At 38.1% G+C, this 23,563-nt stretch overlaps 1 protein-coding gene across 1 annotated transcript in view; it reads left to right on the top strand.

Moving 5' to 3' along the window:
* Positions 1–23,563, top strand: part of EPHA6 (EPH receptor A6) — a 1,030,425-nt gene that overhangs the window by 694,570 nt on the left and 312,292 nt on the right. Inside the window, exon 8 of the mRNA XM_054714059.1 lies at positions 22,053–22,161. Within this exon, the coding sequence (XP_054570034.1) occupies positions 22,053–22,161 (109 nt within the window). The remainder of the gene's footprint in view (positions 1–22,052; positions 22,162–23,563) is intronic.

The following is a 23,563-nucleotide window of genomic DNA, read 5'->3' as shown; positions in this document are numbered from 1 at the left end:
GCTCTCTCTCTCTCTCTCTCTCTTCCCTTTCCCCCTCTGGAAGGCAGCCAGCAGGGTGATCGCCAATAAAGCCTGTGTCCTGGTGTCCCATGGTCTCCGGCCCTCTGTTTCATCTTTCACACATAACCATGGCAAGTTAATTAACCTCTCTGAGCCTCAGTTTCACCATCTACAATGTAGAGACAATACTACTATCTCATATGATTGTTCTGAAGATTTAAAAGGTTAATACATTGAAAGTGTCTAGGACTGCAGACGGCATGTGTAAGCACTCTGAAAGTGTTTGCTATTATAATAATAACTACCCTTCTTCTGAGAAAGACTTCTTCCCGTAGGCCAGTATGATTTTTGAAGGAGCCTGTACTGTGAATCAACTGCCACTCATCTCCATGAAGAAAGAAGAAAAAAATTTAAAAAGGAAAAAAAATAATGTAATTCTGGCTAGAAAACTCCCTTATAGTACCTTCTGTGAATCCTCTTCAGTTTTTAAGTAAAAATGACAAGACTTATGTTTACCTATTCCACTATAAATTTTTTAACAATTAAATAAAGACCTCTTCCACCAATTTGCACAGGAATAAGCAATCCAAAGAGAAATCAAACTTAGCTTAATATAGAAAATTATATTTGGCTCAGAATAGTTATCTATACTAATAAAAGGATAATATGCTAATTAGAGCGGACGTCTTCCCGACATCCTTCCGGACAAAGCAGCAGTGGCTGCCTGAGGCTCAAGCAAGCCATGGATGGCGGCTGCCACTGCCAGGGCCGGGCCAAGGCTCAGGCAGCTGCAGTGGCCAGCAGTGGCTGCAGTAGAGGCGTGATGGGGCATCACCTTTCCCTGATCAGCCCAGTCGCCTACCATAGAGGGAGGCCAGAGGCAGCAGCAGCGAGGGGTTGATGGGGGCGGTGCCTTCTCCTAATAGGCCAGTCGCCTCCCATGGGGAACGGGCCTAAGCAGTCAGTAGGACATCCCCTGAGGGCTTCCAGACTGTGAGAGGGGCAGGCTGGTCTGAGGAATCCTCCCCAGTGCACGAATTTTAGTTAGCTATACTATTCTATAAGTGATAAGCCCAGACTATCTTGTTTGAGGGAGGATTTTACTTTTTCAAATTATGGGACAGATACAGTCTTGAGAATATTGAACTTTCATAAAATCACATGTTTTACCCTACATAATGACTAGAAGAGGGCTACTCCATCCTTTCACAAATTAATCCAAGTTGCTTAGCAAAAAAAAAAAAAAAAAAAAAAAGCACCAAGTGGGAATATACCAAAAAGACTTGGGGTTATCTAATTGCCTTAAGTGTGTTCTTTTTTTCCTCTCATGTCCTGAGCTGCAGCTCAAAATTTCTTCTGAATCATTCTAAATCAAGCATGTCAAACTCAAAGGCTAACACGGGCCAAATAAACAAGTGTATGTGAGCCACAAAAAAATAAAAGCTTCAATTTTCATAGAAACGAAGGTTTATTTCTATAGAATAATGCTGAAATAAATGAGTAATCTATATATATAAAAGCCAAGTGATCAGAACGATGGAATGATTGGAACGACCCATCACTATGATGCGCACTAGGGTGGCCAACCTGCCCGATCGGGGCCCCAGTTAGCCCCCCAATCTCCCACGGTCCCTCCCCCACACTGGCCTGGCCCCCAATCATCCCCCCACACCCTGATAGGGGGGGACCCACTGGCCAACTGCCTGCAGCCCCTCCCCCCAGCCGGCCCCTGTGGTCCCTCCCCCTGGCTGGCCCCCTACCCCGATCATGCATGTGTGGGGTCCGGCCGCCCACCCCAATGGAGGCCGACAGGGGCTAGCCAGCCAACTTCCGGCATCCCCTCCCCCCTGCCGGCCCAGCCCTGATCAGCCTCCATTGGGGTGGGCAGCAAGACACCACCCGTGCACAAATTTGTGCACCAGTCCTGTAGTTGTTAACATAATATAATAGAACATTTTAGCCCTAGTTGGTTAGGCTCAGTGGATAGAGCGTCTGCCTGTGGACTGAAGGGTCCCAGGTTCGATTCCAGTCAAGGGCACATGCTGGGGTTGTGGGCTTGATCCCCAGTAGGGGGCATGCAGGAGGCAGCCAATCAATGATTCTCATCATTGATGTTTCAATCTCTCCCTCTCCCTTCCTCTCTGAAATGAATAAAAATATATTTAAAAAATAAATAACAGAACATTTTAATAAAAATTAATATTTTTCCTTGAACATTAACTTACCAGACACTGAAAAACTGCACAAATTAATAAGCATAACACAAATAAATCTATTTTTCTTATTCTCTTAAACTGAAATATTTCCTGCTGCACACACCAAACAAGTCAGTATGAGACTAATGACATGGCCATCGGCTGCTAAAATATTCGCTGCTAGCATTAGTGGAGAGAAATGGTGCGCCTGCGCATAAGGTGCTTAAAGGGAAATGAATGCAACACAATTATAGTAACCAGTCATTAGCAAACATTGTAGTTTGTTATTAATAATCCTTTATAATAAAAAGCAAATATGCAAATTGTCCCCTCGACCTGTGGTTCAACAGAGGGCGGGGCCTCCCTAGCTGGCCCTGCCCCTGATAGGCCCCCTCCACTCCGATTGGGAGCAGGGCTGGCCAGCCAACCTCCCATGGCCCCTCCCCCAGCTGGCTGGACCCCACCTGTGAACGAATTCTTGCACTGAGCCTCTAGTTATTGTATAACAGGATATTGTAAAAATTAAGTTATGAAAATTTTATTAAAATGTTTCTTATGTACCGTTATATTAGTATATTGGCAAAAATATTTATTGTGGGCTCCATGTGGCCCACGGGCCAGGAGTATGATATACTTGTTAAATCATTGAAAGTTACTTCTTGTCCATTAGAGACTCATTTCTCATTGTATTTATAGATCTTAGGAGCTTCATGCACCTTTATATAACTAGCTAGCTGTCTTTTTGTCATTTTCTCTCTCTCTTCCTGATTAAATGTCCTCTGGGATGATATATTTCAAATTGTATTAACCAAAAATATGCAGTTAAGATGCCCAATTAACACACATTTTTAAAGTTATGTACCTTTACAATTATTTCTTAGTTGAATTCAGCAGTATTTTTAAAGGTTGTAAAATATATTATTCATAATCAGACTTACATTACCCTTGAGATTATTATTAATAGAATAAGGTAAGATAAATTTAATGAGTTTTTATTTTTAAAAAATAACCTTTTGTACATGAAACTGTGTTCATGTCACCAATCCCCCCCCCACCTCCCCCCACCCAATGCTTTTAAAATGGAGGGAGAAATACTTTACTGGAAAAAAAGGTAAAGAGTGAGTAAATAAGGAATCGATGGGGTGATTCTACCTTGGCATTGGTCACTGATCTCCAGAGGCCTCCTAGGCCCAAGGACTTGCATTTGTAAGGAGAGATGGAGCATCCTACTGGGTCCATGACTGGGAAGATAGTTATGGAAGCCGCACACATACCCTTAGCTTAAGGCTTCCCATAGTTTATACTGTAGAAGTTGGGAGACCAGGACAGGGAAAGAATGGCAAAGCTCAGTTTGGAAAATAACAATTAGAAAGACACTTTTTGTCAATCTACAGAAGAAAGAAATATAGAAAAACTCACTTGAAGCTAGATATAAGCACCTCCATTGCCAGAAAAAGAAAAAAAAAAAAAAAAGAACTTAGCACATGAATTAGTCAATCTGGTAAGTATTGTATTTTAAAAAGGAATATAAATGACATTTTTGAGTTAACCATCCAAAATTACTTAACCAAGAATGTTGTTTAATAGAACACACCCAAACATATATATATAACTTACCTAAGTCATTGATATCACATATTAGAAATAGAGTATTATAAGTATCATCAAATTTCATGTTCTAGGAAGAAAGCTGAATGTTTTAAGTAGTAAGTGGCCTGACTTTTTCCAAATATATGTTAACATATGTATGTTAATAAGTCTGCATCTTAGTATATTTAAATTGCTCTTCATTTTGATTGGGATGCTTTCTCAGAAAGCTCGACTAACTAGAGGAATGTTGATTTTTTTGCTTGCATTTCTATTTTTCCTAAAAATATTTGAGGCAGCATAAAACACATATACAAAATGTTTAATAACTAAAAGTAGAAAGTTGATCCATAAAAACAAGAAGGAGCCCTGGCTTAGCTGGTTGGTCATCATCCTGTGCACTGAGAGGTTGCTAGTTTGATTCCGGTCAGGACACATATTCCGGTTGCAGGTTTGATCCCCAGTAGGGGGCGAATGGAAAGCAACTGATCAATGTTTCCCTCTCACATCAATGTTTCTTTCTCTCTCTCATTCTCCCTTATTCTCTCTCTAAAAATCAATTTAAAAATCTTAAAAATCAACAACAACAAGAGGGAGCATATTATTCCATTTGATAATTATGACCAGAGATGCACCACATGTGTGCCAGCCCTGCCTCTGGGCCTCTGGCAGCAGCCCGGGGTGGAGAAGTGACCAGGCCCTCATCATAGGAAGCACAAAGGCTGTAGGAAAGATAGAGGCCATTGAGGGTAATGGCCTCAAGCAGAGTTTTTTTGACAAATGCATACATTTGTTTGCTTGTTTCATATGGTGTTTTCTGACCACAGCTTTTGATAAACGCAGATACAAGGTAAAGTGTCACTGACTGAAAATGATGTGTCCATGGTGGAAGTGAGAGGAAGGAGAAAGAAAGGTTACTTAGTACATCACCTGCACAAAGACTTCAAAAGGGGAAAATATAACTAGGAAGTGGATGAAAAGAATAACCCTTCAAATTATTAGTGGAATATTATTTATATTCTCTAAATATTTTGTCCTTAGGTCAGGAACTGAAAATTGGAATACTCTAAGTCCCTTAATTCCAAGTATCAAATATATCATGAGCCAGATTAACAAAAAGAGATACAGGAATTTTCCAGATAGGACTGCCTTGGAAATGTGTAATAAACCTAGGCTTCAAAAAGGACTGAAATAAGAAACTGGAAGGCTCTCGAAATGAAAGGCTGCCAATCTTGATCAACACAGCCATTCATTTGTTTCTCTCTCTACGGACCAGTTTTACCTGCATCTATGTTCATTTAGAAAAAGATATCAATCTGCCCCATAGCTTGCAAGTTCACATGTTCCCTTCATTTAATCCATGCACCAAAACATTCAAACTGACTGTGAATCCTTATCCCAGATTCCTGAAAGAATGTGGTTGGCCTAAACAGTGGTCGGCAAACTCATTAGTCAACAGAGCCAAATATCAACAATACAACAATTGAAATTTCTTTTGAGAGCCAAATTTTTTTTATTGTTTAAAGTATTACATATATTAGTACATATATCTCCTTTTTTTTCCCCCATTGACCTTCCCCCAGCCTCCCCTATCCCCTGTCACATGCCCTCATCCCAGCCCCGCCCCCCAGTGTCTTGTGTCCATTGGTGTGCTTATATGCATGCATAAAAGTCCTTTGGTTGATCTATTTCCCTCCCTCCCCAACACTCCCCAGCCTTCCCGCTGCAATTTGACAGTCTGTTCGGTGGTTTACTGCCTCTGTATCTATCTTTTTATTCATCAGGTTATAATGTTCTTTATTTTCCATAAATGAGTGAGATCATGTGGTATTTTTCTTTCATGGACTGGCTTATTTCACTTAACATAATGCTCTCCAGCTCCATCCATGCTGCTGCAAATGGTAAGGATTTCTTCTTTTTAATAGCAGTGTAGAATTCCATTGTGTAGAAGTACCACAGTTTTCTAAACCACTGATCTGCTGATGGGCATTTAGATTGTTTCCCAATCTTAGCTATGGTGAATTGTGCTGCTGTGAACATAGGGGTGCATATATCCTTTCTGAATGGTGTTTCTAGTTTCTTGGGATATATTCCTAGGAGTGGGATTACTGGGTCAAATGGGAGTTCCATTTTTAGTTTTTTGAGGAAACTCCATACTGTTCTCCACAGTGGCTGCACCACTCTGCATTCCCACCAGCAGTGCACCAGGGTTCCTTTTTCTCCACATCCTCACCAGGACTTGTCGTTTGTTGATTTGTTGATGATAGCCATTCTGACAGGTGTGAGATGGTACTGCATTGTCATTTTGATTTGCATCTCTCCGATAATTAGTGACGTTGAGCATGTTTTCATGTGTCTCTTGGCCTTCCATCTGTCTTCTTTCGAAAAGATTCTATTTAGGTCCATTGCCCATTTTTTATTGGATCATTTATCTTCCTTTTATTAAGATGTATAAGTTGCCTGTAGATGTTGGAGATTAAACCTTTATCAGTGATAACATTTGCAAATATACTCTCCCATACAGTGGGCTTTCTTGTTGTTTTGTTGATGGTTTCTTTTGCTGTGAAAAAGCTTTTTTATTTTGATGTAGTCCCATTTGTTTAATTTCTCTTTAGGTTCTATTGTCCTAGGAGCAGTATCGGTGAAGAAATTGCTTCGGTATATGTCTGAGATTTCTCTGCCTGTGGATTCTTCTAGTATTTTTATGGTTTCCCATCTTATGTTTAAGTCCTGTATCCATTTTGAGTTTATTTTTGTGTATGGTGTAAGTTGGTGGTCTAGTTTCATTTTTTTGCACGTATCTGTCCAATTTTCCCAACACCATTTATTGAAGAGACTGTCTTGACTGCATTGTATGTTCATGCCTCCTTTGTCAAATATTAATTGAGCATAGTGGTTTGGGTCGATATCTGGACTCTCTATTCTATTCCATTGGTCTATATGTCTGTTCTTGTGCCAGTACCAGGCAGTTTTGAGAACAGTGGCTTTGTAATACAGCTTGAAATCTGGTATTGAGATCCCACCTAATTTGTTCTTCTTTCTCAGGATTGCTGTGGCTATTTAGGGTCTTTTTTTATTCCACATGAATTTTTGGAGAGTTCTTTCTAGGTCTGTGAAATATGCCATTGGTATTTTAATGGGGAGAGCATTGAATCTATAGATTGCTTTGGGTAGTATGGACATTTTAATGATGTTGATTCTACCAATCCATGAACATGGTATGTTCTTCCATCTGTTTATGTCTTCCTCTATCTCTTTTTTCAGTGTCCTATAGTTTTCTGCATATAGGTCTTTCACCTCCTTAGTTAAGTTTATTCCTAGGTATCTTAACTTTTTTTGGTGCAATGGTAAATGGGGTTGCTTTTTTAGTCTCTCTTTCTGTAAGTTCACTATTAGTGTATAGAAATGCTATAGATTTCTTGGCGTTAATTTTGTATCCTGCTACATTGCCAAATTCATTTATTAAGTCTAATAGCTTTTTGATGGAGTCTTTCGGGTTTTTTATGTACAATATCATGTCATCTGCAAATAAGGACAGATTTACTTCTTCTTTTCCAATTTGGATGTCTTTTATTTCTTCTTCTTGTCTAATTGCAATGGCTAATACTTTCAGTACTATGTCGAACAGGAGTGGTGAGAGTGGGCATCCCTGTCTTGTTCCTATTCTTAGGGGAAATGGTTTTAGTTTTTGCCCATTGAGTATGATGTTAGCTGTGGGTTTGTCATATATGGCTTTTTGTATGTTGAGGTATGATCCTTCTATTCCCACCTTGCTGAGAGTTTTTATCAAGAAAGGGTGTTGGATTTTGTCAAATGCTTTTTCTGCATCAATTGATATGACTATGTGGTTTTTATCTCTCAATTTGTTTATGTGATGTATCACGTTTATTGATTTACGGATATTGTACCATCCTTGCATTCCTGGGATAAATCCTACTTGGTCATGTTGTATGATCTTTCTGATGTACTGCTGGATCCGATTTGCTAGAATTTTGTTGAGGATTTTGGCATCTATGTTCATGAGGGATATTGGTCTGTAATTCTCTTTCATTGTGTTGTCTTTATCTGGTTTTGGTATTAGTGTGATGCTGGCTTCATAGAAGGAGCTTGGAAGTGTGCCTTCCTCTTGAATTTTTTTAAATAGTCTGAGGATGATAGGTTTTAGTTCTTCTTGAATGTTTGGTAAAACTCCTCTGTGAAGCCATCTGGCCCTGGACTTTTGTTTGCTGGAAGCTTTTTGATGACTGCTTCAATTTCTTCCATAGTTATTGGCCTATTGAGATGTTTAGATTTTTCCTGATTGAGAGTTTTGGAAGGTTATATTTTTCTAGAAATATGTCCATTTCCTCCAGGTTGTCCAGTTAGTTGAAATAGAGTTGTTCATCATATTTTTTAACAATCCTTTGTATTTCTGTGGAGTCTGTTGTTATTTCACCTCTTTCATTTCTGATTTTGTTTATTTGTGTCCTCTCTCTTTGCTACTTGGTGAGCCTGGCTAGAGGTTCATCAATCTTGTTTATCCTTTCAAAGAACCAGCTCTTGGTTTTGTTGATTTTTTGTATTGTTTTTTTTGGTCTCGATGTCATTTATCTCCACTCTAATCTTTATTATTTCCTTCCTTCTGCTTACACTGGGCTTTTCTCTTTTTAACTCTTTGAGTTGTAGGGTTAGGTGATTTATTACCATTGTTTCTTGTTTTTTTTTGCAGTAGGCTTGTAGAGCTATGAACTTCCCTCTCAAGACTGCTTTCACTGTGTCCCATAGATTTTGGATTGTTGTGTTTTCATTGTTATTTGTTGCCATGATGTTTTTTATTTCTTCCTTGATCTCTCTGGTAACCCAGTCATTGTTTAATAGCATGCTGTTTAGTCTCCATGTGGTTGATTTTTTAGGATTGTTTTCATTGTAGTTGATTTCCAGTTTTATGTCACTGTGATCTGAGAAGATGCTTGATATGATTTCTATCTTTTTGAATTTGAAGAGACTTTGCCTATGACCCAACATAAGATCTGTCTTTGAAAATGACCCATGTGGACTTGAGAAGAATGTATATCCTGTGGCTTTGGGGTGAAATGTTCTGAATATGTAAATTAATTCCATCTGGTCTAGTGAGTCATTTAGGATTGATGTTTTTTTGCTGATTTTTTGTTTAGAAGATTTGTCCAATGGTGATAGTGGGGTATTAAAGTCTCCTACTATGATTGTATTGCTGTCAATCTCTCCCTTGATATCCTCCAGGAGTTTTTTTTTAATGTATTTGGGTGCTCCTTTGTTGGGTGCATATATGTTTACCAGAGTTATTTCTTCTTGTTGGATTGCTCCCTTTAGTATTATGAAGTGGCCTTCCTTATCTCTTGTTATGTCCTTCACTTTGAGATCTAATTTGCCAGATATAAGTATTGCTACCCAGCTTTTTTTTTCATTTCCATTCGCCTGGAAGACCTTTTTCCATCCCTTCACCCTCAGTCTGTGTGCGTCTTTTTTTCTGAGGTGGGTTTCTTGTAGATAGCAGATATATGGGTCTTGTTTTCTTATCCAATCTGTTACCCTATGTCTTTTGACTGGGGCATTTAATCCATTTACATTTAAAGTTATTATTGACTAGAGGCCTGGTGCATGAAATTCATGCATGGGGGTCCCTCAGCCCAACCTGCACCCTCTACAATCCAGGAGCTCTCAGAGGATATCCTACTTATGGCTTAGGCCCACTCCCCATGGTTCTCTGCTCTCTGTGGGGCCTGGAGGTTTCCCTGCATCCATGGAGATGAAGCCCCCATGCCCTGCTGTCGCTCTCTGCCTGCTGCTGCCATGTGCCATGTGAAGGAAGCCCCAATGCCCTGCAATGTGCTTTGTCTGCCGGGCCTGGGGGCTTCCCAGACATTGACACACTAAGGAAGCCCCCATGCCCTGTTGTCCAGGCTCTGTCTGCAGGGCCTGGGGGTGTTCCCACCACCACTGCCCACTAAGGAAGCCCCCAAGCCCTGCTGTCTGGGCTCTGTCTGCCATGTCTGGGGACTACCCTGCCCCTGCCCCACTAAGGAAGCTGCCATGCCCGGCTTTGCAGGGCCTGGCGGCTTCCCGGCTGCCGAGATCAGGAAGCCGCCATGCCCTGCTCCGCTGGCACTGGCGTCTTCCCAATTGCCTCGGTGACCATAGGGAAGATGCCATGCCCTGCTCCTCCACTGGCTCCATGTGCACAGGGCCTGGCGTCTTCCCAATCGCTGTGGCGACAGGCCCTGCTTCTCTGCCAGCTCCGTGTGTGCAGGGCCTGGCATCTTCCCAATCGCCACGGTGACCATCGGGAAGACATCGGGAAGACGGCATGCCCTGCTCCTCCGCCGGCTCCGTGTGTGCAGGGCCTGGCGTATTCCCGATCGCCTCGGCAACCATCAGGAAGACGCCATGCCCTGCTCCTCCACCGGCTCCCTGTGTGCAGGGCCTGGCGACTTCCCGCTACCGCAGCACTAAGAAAGCAACCATGCCCTGCTCTCAGTGCTCTGTTTGCAGGTGGGACAGTCCAGACACTCCAGCAGCGGGGCTGAGGGGACTGGGCGCGGCCATCTTGTGGGTATGGGGGCCGCCATTTTTGTCGCGGAGTGAAGCCTAATTTGCATATTACTCTATTATTAGATAGGATAGGTACTTATTTGTCACCATTTTTGTTCTTTACCCCTGTGTTCCTTCTTTGCTTCCTATTTCTTTTTTTTTTACAGCAGACCCTTTAGCATTTCTTGCATTGCTGGTTTGGTGGTAATAAATTCCCTTAGTCCTTTTTCGTCTGTGAAGCTCCTGATTTCACCTTCAATTTTGATTGATAGCCTTGCTGGGTACAATATTCTTGGATTCAGACACTTTTTTGCATGACTTTGTATATTTCATTCCATTCCCTTCTGGCCTGATGAGTTTCTGTTGAGAAATCCGTCGCTAGTCTGATGGGGATTCCTTTGTAGGTAACTTTCTGTCTCTCTGGCTGCTTTTAAGATTCTTACTTTGTTGTTGGTGTTTGTCAATTTAATTATAATGTGCCTTGGCATTGGTTTGGGGGTTCATTTTGTTTGGGACTCTGTGAGCTTCTTGGATTTGTGTGGGTTTTTCTTCCCTATATCAGGGACGTTTTCTGTCATTATTTCTTCAAACAGGTTTTCTATTCCTTGCTTAGTTTCCTCTCCTTCTGGAACCCCAATTATGCGGATGTTGTTGTTTTTTTGTGTTGTCCCAAAGTTCCCTTAGGCTCTCCTCCTGCTTTTTAATTTTTTTTTCTAGAAGCTGCTCTACTTGGGTATTTTTTCCTACTTGTCTTCTAGCTCACTGATGCGGTCCTCTGCTTCTTCTAGTCTACTCTTGATGCTTTCTATTGAGTTCTTTACAGCAGCGATGTCATTTTTCATTTCTTCTTGGTTCTTCTTCATTTCTTCTTGATTCTTACTCATATTGTCAAATTTGTCTTCCATTCTTTTCAGCCACCTTATGAACATTTCTCTGAATTCTTTCTCTGACATGTTGTTAGCCTCTATTTCGTTTACTTCTTTTTCTGGTGATGCCTGCTTTTCTTTCATATGCGGGCTGTTTTTTTGTCTTCCCATGGTCTCTCTTCTCCGGCTGTCTGGTTATGTAGTTCTCTCTCCTTTCTGTGGTGGAGTGTAGAGCTCCTCTGAATCCACGTGTTTGTGCCAATTGGGGACCGGTGTTCTGGGGTTCGCAGCTGTTCGGAGGGTGCTGTAGTTATAGATTTTCAGGCTTCCAATAACATCCACTTTCCCCTTCAAGATGGCGTGGTCTCTGCATCAGAGCCGGTGGCTCCTGGAGGGAACCCAGCATCAGTGGGGGCTGCCTGGTCAGGGGAGCCCTGTCCCACAGTCCCCCATCTTCTCCTGGAGTATAGCTGTCCCTTAACTCACCAACAAACACTCCCCCCCTACTTGACCCCCAGTTGTTCTTTCTATATGCTCTAGGAAAAGGCTCAGGACATGTCTGTCTATTCCGCCGCCATTTTTTTGAGTTTCGAGAGCCAAATTTTTTAAACTTAAACTTCTTCTAATGCCACTTCTTCAAAATAGTCTCGCCCAGGCTGTGGTATTTTGTGGAAGAGCCACACTCAAGGGGCCAAAAAGCCGCATGTGGCTCACGAGCTGCAGTTTGCCAACCACTGGCCTAAGAGACCAGTATTCCAAGGCTCTACCCTGAGGGCAGAGACAGTTTCAGACAGGACTAATTAGATATCCTCCAAGATGATGACTAAGAATTTTGAAGTTAATCTTAAATAAGGCTTAGAATGTGAATTCTCTATTTTCATATTGGCAGACTATGCAAATGCTTTGAAAATAAGGTGAAGAAATACAGAAATCTTTCTACTATTGAAGCCAAGATACCCAAACAATATTTTTGTCCATGGAAAAATAAAACCTCCCCATATTTGCACTGAATTAGGCTGCAGACAAAGCAAAGATTGTCCTTAGGAAGCAGATTTGTAACTGCTCCCGCATTTAGGCACACTCTAGATTGAAAGTACAGAGTTCCACACCACAGGATATGGTGAAAAAAGATGATTGTGGCCTGGACAATTTTCAGCGCAGGTGTTCCAAGTCATCAAAAAGACACCCGAGGAGTAATGCTCCCGCGGAAAAAGTCAAATTAAGCTGCAGAGTTCTGCAGCGTGCTTTCCAGGATCAGCTATGGAAAAAGTGTACTTGCACAAAATGGAACAGGTTGTCTTCCTTTGTAGAGTTTTGATCAATTGCCTTTTGTCTCTGAGAAAATGATTTTAGTTTTGATAAAGCTGATAACGCGCAGTTCTTTCTGGCTGCAGTGGGATACAGAATTATTTGTACCCAAAAATCAATTCTAGTTGTTGAAAATTAAACCCAGTCATCAGCATATAGGAAGAGACTTATCTTTCTATCTATCAAGATGGCACATGCCCAATTTGTCTATAATCAGTATCATATCGTGAAGGATATTAGTTTAAAAGATGAATAAATAAAACACCACTGTCTTAGATTACATGAAATTTGTCAGGAAGTTTTTCCCCTACAGTTCAATTTTAGAGGGGTATTTACTCTGACATTTTCAGAATCATAATACTAAGCCTCACTCTTGAGTCAAAACTTAGTGAGAGATTAACTTGCAAAACAATCATATTTTCTTGAAAATAATAGTGGTAGCACATTCTAAATTAATAATATTTTTGTTGTTTTTGAGTGAATAATTAGTTGATGAATGAGAATTTCTTCAATAAATTTTCTAGAACTTTTCTAAATAATGTGTGTTTTATATCAGAATTATTTTCATTCAGTATTTTTCTATGAAAAATAGACTATAAATAAATATTTGAGTTTATAAACCTTAGAAATTTGTAATCTCTAATGACAATACATTTAATTATAAGCTATTTACTTTAAATAATTCTAATAGTTATATTAAGAAGCTATAACTTCAGTGCATATATATGCCTGCCAATGTGCAAATACCCACTATTAATATGGTATATGTTGAATAGTATTTCAGTTTGAACATCTTTGGTTCCAGGTCAATGATCTAGGGAATTTATGAAATTTGTAAGAAAATTTCATTCTACACTGAATCTTTAATAAAAGGATGAAATATATATATATATATATATATATATATATATATATATATAAAGAGAGAGAGAGAGAGAGAGACATAAGTTGTTCAATTGAAAAAAAAAAAAAGATGTTATCAAAGACCTATCTCAACTGCCAGGAACAACATGAAATATAGACAATCACAAATTAAATACTTAACATTTAAAATGTTAACAGTAGTTCTGGGTGTTTAAGTGCTTCATTCTCCTTCCTCTGTTCTTTGGTATTTGTCACATAAAGCCTACCTGCCGCAAGGCACTTTGACCATTTATTGAGGCACCTTGACCATTTATTAAGGAATCTCTCTTTTTAAAAAAAAAGACAAAAAGTATTTCTTCGTGCTGCACTGCTTGCCAGTGCTTCTGCCTCACCGCATTTTGTACCAAACTTACATTTTTCAATTATTCCTGTGTCATTTGGCATTTTTATCTGACAAGTAAATTAAAGTCATCAAGAAGAATGAATCTTGAAATCTTCTGTGTCCCAAGGTAGCCACAGTTTGATGTAGCGTGTTGCATTGTTTCTCAAAAAGTGGCAGAGCAGTGTCAGAAAGCACAGCTGTGAAATCACTTTCTGAAAAAGCGTAATCCCATCTTAGGGTCTCTACTTCAACAGAAATGATCCATGAGCTTTGTTTCCATCCATCTGAGAACTGGCTTACTTGAGTAGAACAGCAAATCTCTTACCATTCTCTCCCCCACACCCCCAACCAATTTTAGAGGTATTTTCGCTGTTCATAGATGGCATCACATATTGAAGAAAAGTAAAAGAAAAATGTTAATACTATACCATGCCAATACCTCTTCCTTTAAATATCTACTCATTCAAAGCCTAGGCAGGGATACATAAGTAAAGATTTTTAGCTTCTGCTATTTTCTATTAATTTATCTCTGAATAAATGCCAAAATACAAATGTATAAGGATCATTTCTGTAACTAGAACAATTTTAAGCATTAATATTACCAAATATGCCATTGCTCCATTGCATTCCACATAATTGAAGTTAACCATCTAGCTGAATTGAAATGTATGTAATAAGATGAGCATTGGAATTTTGAGAATAGGATAAAATGGGTTTGAATCTAAGAAATACTTGAAATTTAAGAACGACAGGATTGATGATCAACCTGAAGCCAGAGAGAATTGTGTGAGGGCTGGGTCGGAGGATTCAGGCCTGGACATCTCTAAGAATGGTGTACCCATTGCAATGGGTTTTACCCTCTAGGCAATGGAGAAGACTCTAGTGTGTGTGTGTGTGTGTGTGTGTGTGTGTGTGTGTGTGTGTGTGTGTGTGTGTGTGTCTTAGAACATTTTACTTTATTTTTAATTTAATTTAATCTTCCCATCACCATTTATCCCCTCTATGCCCTCTTCCACTTCTATCTATCCTCCTTGATCCCCAGGGAAACTAAAAAAAAATCTCATTCACAATTGCTTAAAAAAAAATACCTAGGAATAAATTGAACCAAGTGTATAAAAGACCTGTACTTAGAAAATTATATGAACAGTAAATATTTTTATTTATTACTTTGAAGAAAAATTATCTGACCACCCAATGTGGGATGAATTGGGAAGAAACATTGTGGAAAGGTAATCTAATAGAAAATTCAAAAACTAGCCTATTCATATGAGACTGATCCCTGAAATGAGGCTGTGCCCATGGTAATGGCGAGATAACATAGGACATGATAAAGATTTCACTCTGGACCTAACGTTGTAGGGAAAGATAAAAGCAATGAAGATCTCACTTTTTAAGCCCAGGTAGCCAAGAAAATAACATTATCTACAAAATCACAAGATTATGCTCATCTAGGAGAAACATTTCCTCAGCTTTCGTTCATATCTCACACTCTTATGTCTACAATACCATGTTATATATTGAGATTTTACAGATTGATTCATCTCCATTATATATTGCTATGTCTTTATATATGTGCCTCATTTCATAGGGTTATATCATTCCTGATTACAATGGATGACCCAAGAGTGAAATTTTCTTTCCTGGAAAAAAAAAATGCTAAGAATTTTCTGTATTGGTTGTCAAGTAACCTTAAGATTAATTTCATCTATTAGGCACTGTCATTCCATTAATTTATTGAGATTTCTGCTGTGTTTTAAAAAATCATTTTGGTGAAATGATGAGATAGTATCACTTGAAATTTTTACATTTCATTAAGAATTTCGAGTTTTAAATAAAACATGTGAATATGAAGCAAATATACACCACTTATTCACCGAGCAGCTTTTTGAGAAATACTTTATTCTGACACCCTCTCCCAGAATCAAGTAACTGCTGTCTTCAATTATTTTAAAAAGATGTTCATAACAGAAAAGAGCTAACTTTAAAAAGCGACTCCACAGAAAATGACACAGAATATAAATGACACAGAATATAAATGACAGATTTTACTTTGAAATGTAAATATAAACTAGAATAATTTTGATTACGAAGAGACAAAAATCTTATGCCTCCATAGAAGAAAATTCTCTGGTTAAAAATAGCCAAAATGTTTTCTCATACTTTCCAGAAGACATTATATTTATTTTTTTATCTTTTTTAAAGTATTTTGGAATCCAAGTAAAGACCTCAGATTTTCAGTGTTTTTTTAGTAGGAATAACTAAAGTAAACCTAATAATGTCATCCTGACTTATACCAAGCATTTGCTAGGTGCTAAGTCTTCCTTCAGTAAGAATTTTGCAACTCTTTTTGGAAATTGCTTCCCCTTAAGGAAGTGTGCTTCTTCCCAAACCCATAGCATGAATGTATCATTTTAATATACTTGTATTTTTCTAAGACTACAACCTCATTCCATTAATCAAAGGGATATTTTCAACCAACCAGTCACAAATACATTTTTTCCTTTTTTTATTAAATATGTTTTTATATTGATTTCAAAGAGAGGATAGGAGAGGAAGATTGAAACATTAATGATGAGAGTCATTGATCTGCTGCCTCCTGTGCAACCCCTGCTGGGAATCGAGCCTGCAACATGGGCATGTGCCTTGATTGGAGTTGAACCATGACCTACTAGTTCATGGGTTGACACAACCACTGAGCCACACCAGCCGGACAATATGCTTCTTTTCTTAATATGGATTTCATTGTGTTTCTTTTGCTTAATGTGAGTAAATTATAGTATTCATTTTCTTCTACAAAACTAATTAGAAATAATCTCAGGATTGAAAAATGAATAGATGGTGCTAATAGACAAGTTTTCATCACAGAGGAATTTGTAGCTATACTGTACTTCCATTTGGTAGATAATTCCATGGTTTATTTGTCTGAATATCTGTTAAATTAATAAAGTCTTAGGGGCCTCTAACCAAGGAACAACTCCCCCTTCCTCCTCCTTCATTAACACATTATATTTCCAGATTCCCACTCTGTGGACTCACTATCAGGGCTGCTTATTCTCTTCCAGAGCACACTGAAATTTCCCTTTTGTAAAAGTTTTTCCACTTGTAATAATGTGTTCATTGTCTGTCTTCCCCAGCAAATTGTAAATCCAGGAAAGCAGTAACTGTCTCCTTTAATCATCACTGTGTCCATCTCAGTGCCTGCCTTGTCATGGGTGCTCACTAACAATTTGTGGAATGCACTAAAAAGTTCTTAACCTTCACATTTCTAAGCTTAATCTACTCAATTTGGTTAAATGTGGAAATCTGTACTTTCAAGTATCCCCTGCCTTCTGGGAAGCATTATTTTCAAGCTTACAGAATAATAGGATTCTTCTAATTAAAATCATGTTGGGTAGACTTACCTCACATAGATTGTCTAGTTACCTTCAGGGTAAATCTTCTGTACATATCAAGAGGAAAGTGAGGATGCAGATTTCCCAGATGTTAATCTGAGCTTTTCTTACCAGAATCATCCAATGTAAACAATTATTCAATCATTTACTCATGTATCAGGCGCTATAGCTTGAATATTATATTCATTTCTTAGGTCTACTATTATATTCATTTATTAGGGCTACTATAACAAATTACCACATACTTCATGGCTTAAAATGACAAAAATTTATCCTCACAGTTATGGAGGCCAGAAGCACACTCTCTCCTAAAGCTCTAGAAGACCATCCTTCCTTGCCTCTTCAAGCTTCTGGTGGCACCAGGCATTGTTTGGCTTGTAACTGCACAACTTGTCTCTGTCTCTGTCGTCACATGGATGTCTCCTCTTTGTCTTCTCTTCTTCTGTCCCTTATAGGACACTTGTCATTGGATTTTGGCCCACCCAGTTAATCCAGAAGGATTGATATTCTTAACCTAAGTCATTGGGAGAGGATAAAGGGAATGCCATTATTCTACTTACTACAGATACCTTAGTGAATAAAGCTTCACAAATGATGTGAAGTTCAGTAGGAGGATTGAATAGGAATTCACCATGAGAGCAAATTTGGCACATTCAAGCAACTGGAAGAAATTCATTATGGTTGGAGAATGATAAGAGATGAGTCTGGAGATACATACTAGAGCCATTCGTATGGAGCCTTTTCAACAAAGTTAAGGGCTTTGGACTTTACCATGAGATAAAGACAGGGCCCTGTGATTGATCAACACCAATATGATAAGAAGGTAGGAATTATCCCCATCAGACCAAGAGCAACAGCAGGTCCTGAGTGTTCCTCTTATTTCACATGGCAAACCTTATACTTCCAAGTATCTGATTGTAGCATAATGTATACCATCCTTCAGGACATTTGTTCCTGCCCAAAATGTCCGCACAGACATTTGGTTCACACCAAAAAGTTTTTGATATCTGGCCTTATCCAAAATACCCACAGAGACACTTGGTCCATGCCAAGAGGTCCTTGAAGTTTGGTCCTATCAAAAATGTCCATGAGCAGCTGAAACCGGTTTGGCTCAGTGGATAGAGCGTGGGCCTGTGGACTGAAAGGTCCCAGGTTCGATTCCGGTCAAGGGCATGTACCTTGGTTGCAGGCACATCCCCAGTAGGGGTTGTGCAAGAGGCAGCTGATCGATGTTTCTAACTTTCTATCCCTCTCTCTTCCTCTCTGTGAAAAATCAATAAAATATATTTTAAAAAAAATGTCCATGAGCATATTCTATCCATGCTAGCTGGTCCTTGATATTTGGTCCTATTGAAAATGTCTACTCTTAGTACATGAATCATAACAAAAATAACATAAACAAAATTTTAACAAGTTAAATGTATTATTTAATGAATCATGGACAAATATCTCCAAGGACATTTTGGATAAGATCAAATATGACCAGTTATTAAGGACCTTTTAGCAGGGACCAAGTGTCTCAGTGGACATTCTGTATGGAACCAAATATCAACTAGCAAATCTGTAACACAATGTCATAGTAAAATTGTTCTGAAAGATTGTGACAAGGATATTTAATTCAACAATCTCATTTTACTTACATGAAATCAAGGTCAAGCAAGGTTATGATTGTTCTAGGGCATACAAAATAGCTGGATCTAGCCAGTTGTTCTGCTAGTGAAAATGGTGGTACAATGTACTGTCATTGTATGGGCTTAGAGCCTGACAAATCAGAGTTGGATTTCCAGTTTTCCTGTATACAAGAAGTATGACCTCAGGCAAGTAGTATGGGATGTCCTCCAAAAAATGTATGCACACACTTTGAATAATTATAAAGGCAGTGTTTACTAAAATACATTTCATTTTCAAAATTGAGCAATCAGCTGTTAAAGTGTATACATTTTGGGGACACCCTATATATATAACCACTTAAACTAGGAATAAAATAGAACTTACCTATTAAAACTATTGTGCTGATAAATTGGATAATGAATTTGAAGCACTAATATAGTGCTAAAGGATAGTTTGCTATTAAATAAATAGTGGCTGTTGTTCATGATGATGATGATGATGATGATGATATTGATGTTTTCATAATCATCTCATCCCATCATTCATAGCTTTTTACTTCCAGTAAAATAGTGCATCACATTAAACACTCTTATTTTCAAATGACATATATGTGTATGTATATAATGTACATATATATATATACACATATATGTATATATATATACTATTATTCTCTACAAAGGAGATTAGGATTTAGGATTCCTAGTGCAGAGATTTAGGAAATTAGATAGGACTGTGCATTTTTCAGTGTCACAACTTCATATTCTGTTATTCGATTAAAATTTCAATTAAAGCAAAGTTCATAAATATGTAATCGCATGAGTGAAAAAGAAGATATATTAGTAAAATGGGCAGTTTACCAAGCTATTACTCAAGTAAGACAACACAATTTTTTATAACAAGGCAATCTGATTTTCAAAAGGCACCCAATTACATAATCTCCTCCTCCATCTGAACTTTGTATACATGGTCTCAATAAATTACTTACTACCTGGCTACAATGAAAATATATGCTCCAGGTTTAAAAGTCTTAAACTATATTACATATTTTATAAATTCAGCAATTGCTAAGTAAATAATGTCTTCTCTTTACATTCCATTTTCTTTATCTTCAAAAAGTTAATGTTGTTTTCTATAATATCTGTTTCATACAGTGTATTTTCCAATAATTTTAATGAGAAAATGTGACATTTTAGAGCATACATTAATCCCCATGATATCAATGCTAGTTTGAAGATTACGAAATTCAGTCAGGAAAAAAATCTTTACTATATTATATATTGGATAAGATGCAACTATTTAGCTTGTCTCTGTACAGATTAAAAACTCAACATTCAAATAAATTGCCTGAAAATATCTTGATTAAATCATAGTGAGTAAAGTCTAATTCCAAGGTTTAATACATTTCTTGTTGCAAACTAAACATAAATGACTTTTGTTTTTATTTACATATAGATTTCTTAAGAGGCATCTTAAATGCTGTGTCTAGTTTCTTACTGACTCAATAGTAACATTTAAGGTTCAGATATTCTCTAGTAGATATGCATTTTTATGAGGAAGTTATTACTCTGTATATAAATTTATATGTGATATACTGCATGCTTGATTCTCAGAGAAAGAGCTACTTTGCAGAAGTCTTAAAGTACTCAAGTTTAATAAATTAATATGGTAGAGAATTAAGTGGTTTGCTTGTCAGTTACATTCTTTCTTTGATTCAATTTGCTGCTTATAACTGACTAGAGGCCTGGTGCACATGGGGTTCCCTCGGCCTGGCCTGCAGGGTGGGGCTGAAACCGGCTCTCTGACATCCCCCAAGGGGTCCCGGATTGCAAGAGGACACAGGCCAAGCCGAGGGACCCCACCAGTGCACTATCGGGACCAGGGAGGGATATGGGAGGTTGGCCAGCTGGGGAGGGACCATGAGGGCTCCAGGGCGTGTCTGGCCCATCTAGCTCAGTCCCAATCGGCCGGACCCCAGCAGCAAGCTAGCCTACTGGTCAGAGTGTCTGCCCCCTGGTGGTCAGTGAACATCATAGCAACTGGTTGACCAGCCAACTGTCTGCCCCCTGGTGGCCAGTCCATGTCATAGCGAGCGATTGAGCGGCCTTAGCATATCATTAGCATATTACACTTTGATTGGTTGAACGGCTGACCAGATGACCAGACACTTAGCATATTAGGCTTTTATTATATAGGATTAGGTTAATGAATTTTTATAGTGATCAAAATAAAAATCAAGCTTTATTCAAGTTAAAAGATATTAAAGGGACTGATTGATTTGATATTTTAGAATATTGATAATTAACTGAATTATTACTGTGACTAATAGCATAGGAAGGAAAAAGTGAAACAATAATCTAGAAGCCTGAATTCTGGTGATGATCATACATGAGCTTGGTCAAGTTCTTTAACTTCTCTGGGCTTCAGCTTTCTTACCACTGTTATTAAGCAACTGCCCATATCCTATCCCAAGAAAATTATATCCAATTAAAATTTCAGTAATACAAGAAGAAGTACTAATGAACTAATTGAACTAATATTTTTTAAGGTTTCTAAAAGGCAGCCCATGCAATTTTAAGAAATGATTTTGTCAATGACAGAAGTAATATGTTGTTGCCTTATGTTATCTAGTCTTTTCATCAGTAAAGGAAGCTTTCAAATAGCATATTCTTAATTACTGCCAGTCAAACATCTGAGTACCAACTATGTACACCTTTTGCTGTGGAGGTGGAGTTTATAACTTTAAATTTGAATTAAGCACTGTTAAATGTAAAGGCATTCTTTTTTTTTTTTTTCACCTGATAAAATCTTTATTTCTGCTTCCCTTTTAAAATTAAATTTATTGGGGTGACATTGTTTAATAAGATTATATAGGTTTCAAGTATACAAGACGGTAATTCTGTTTCCACTTTGTAGAAACAAACAACAAAACAGTGTGTAAAGCCTTGTTTGTTGACCAAAGTGTTTAAGGAAAGAAATTAGCAATTATGTAGACAAAACACTTCAGTCCATCTGCTGATTTAATTTTCAATATATACTTAATCTTAAGAGGTGGGGTATTAAGCATCTCTCCACTTTATTGGTATTCTTGTGAAAACAAGAAGGAAGGGTTAAACTGTGGGTTAGGACCTTAATCTTAAACCCTTATTTTGGGTTTGCATCCTGTGTGCGCAATAAAGGGCACATCTGAGGGGGGTCTTGGGAGTCCATTCCCACTCTTTCAGGCATACTGTAAGTTGTGAAGTAAATTTGGTAATGAAATGTCACCCCGAGAAATTGTGATCTTGTGTCTGTGTTTCAGCTTCTGACATGGCAGCGGAGCAGGGGCAGATTCTGGTGATAGCCACAGCAGCTGTCGGGGGATTCACTCTCCTGGTCATTCTTACCTTGTTCTTCTTAATCACCGGCAGGTAACTGATGTATACCAGATCATTTCCAAGATTTGTGAAAAAGCACTTTTAATACATTGTGTATTAGAACGTTTTTACATGTAACAAAGCACGCCTGAGAGAAAAGGGGGTCAGGGTCCATCCTGCCCTGAGAGTGACCTTGTGAGATGACAGAACCACCGTGGCTCATTCTCTGTATCAACGGGTCCCTGAAAAACGAGGCAGCCAAAGACTTGATAAGGACACTGTGAAAGCTGTAAATTTCTGTTTGATAAGTTAATTCTGAGTTTTTCCTTTACTACAACCAAAAAGGGATTTAGAGAAAATTTAACAGAGATTGAATAATTTATATGAAAGTTCTTTATCAATTTAGTGTTACAGAAATGTGTTCTTTTCAATCCATTAAATATTGAAAGAATCTATATTAGAATTATATTAATTGGTTTTATAAATCTAATTTTTCTTAACTTTAGAGTAATATGGATAAAATTGTAAAGTGACAATGTGTTCAACATAGCAAAAGATCTAGATTTGAATCCTGACTAGCTGACTAGCTTCACCTATCTAAACCTCAGATTTCATACATATTATCTTCATTCACATTTAAAAGAAAAAGTGTTACTTCATATTGAACCCTTGATAGGCCATACTTTTGTCAGAAATTGAGAATATCTTCAGACCATCGTATTTTTATTCCTTCTAGATTATCAATAGGGAAAAAAGGGTTACCTTGAGAGTTTCCCTAATAATCTGAAACACACACATCCTGAAAAATGCCAAAGTTATGATTTAAAACTACAATAAGAATTTCAGTCAAACAAGACACATCCATGCTGACTCCAGCTAAAGTACACCACCTGTACTGGAAAACCCCAATATTTAATAATGAGCAGAATATCAAATAACTACCTTCAAGAGCAGTAGTTCAATGAACTAGAAACAACCTTTATATTATTGATTTTTAAAACTCTACTATGTACATCATTTATTAAACTTTATTTAAAATGACAGAGGATATGCATATATGAAATATTGTTATCTATACTTTTGACAGCAGATGAAAGTTACAGATCAATAAATTGACAGTATTTAGAAAGTACTTATCAAGTATGGGTTTTTAACAGAATTTAACTGTTATCTGTTGAGAGTGTATCCAATTTATTTGCAACAAATTTACTTTTACGAAATTTATCAAGGAACAAAGAAACACATGAATATTCTAATGTGGTTAAGTTGAAATGGTGACTTTATGACATTAACTGTAAAAAGGGCACATTTACCCTATGTTTACTTAAAATTTTCATGTGTATAAACAGACATAGTATTGCTGTTATAATTAACAGTGCCTCAGAATATCCTGCTTTAGGTGGTAGGGGGTGGGGGACAATTAGCTGATAAAAGAATGCTAGCTATGTCAATAAGA

The sequence above is a fragment of the Eptesicus fuscus genome, chromosome 3, assembly GCF_027574615.1.
Source record: "Eptesicus fuscus isolate TK198812 chromosome 3, DD_ASM_mEF_20220401, whole genome shotgun sequence".
Classification (NCBI taxonomy): Eukaryota; Metazoa; Chordata; class Mammalia; order Chiroptera; family Vespertilionidae; genus Eptesicus; species Eptesicus fuscus.
Note: the sequence above shows the minus strand (reverse complement) of the source record. Positions and strands in the feature narration are given on the sequence as shown.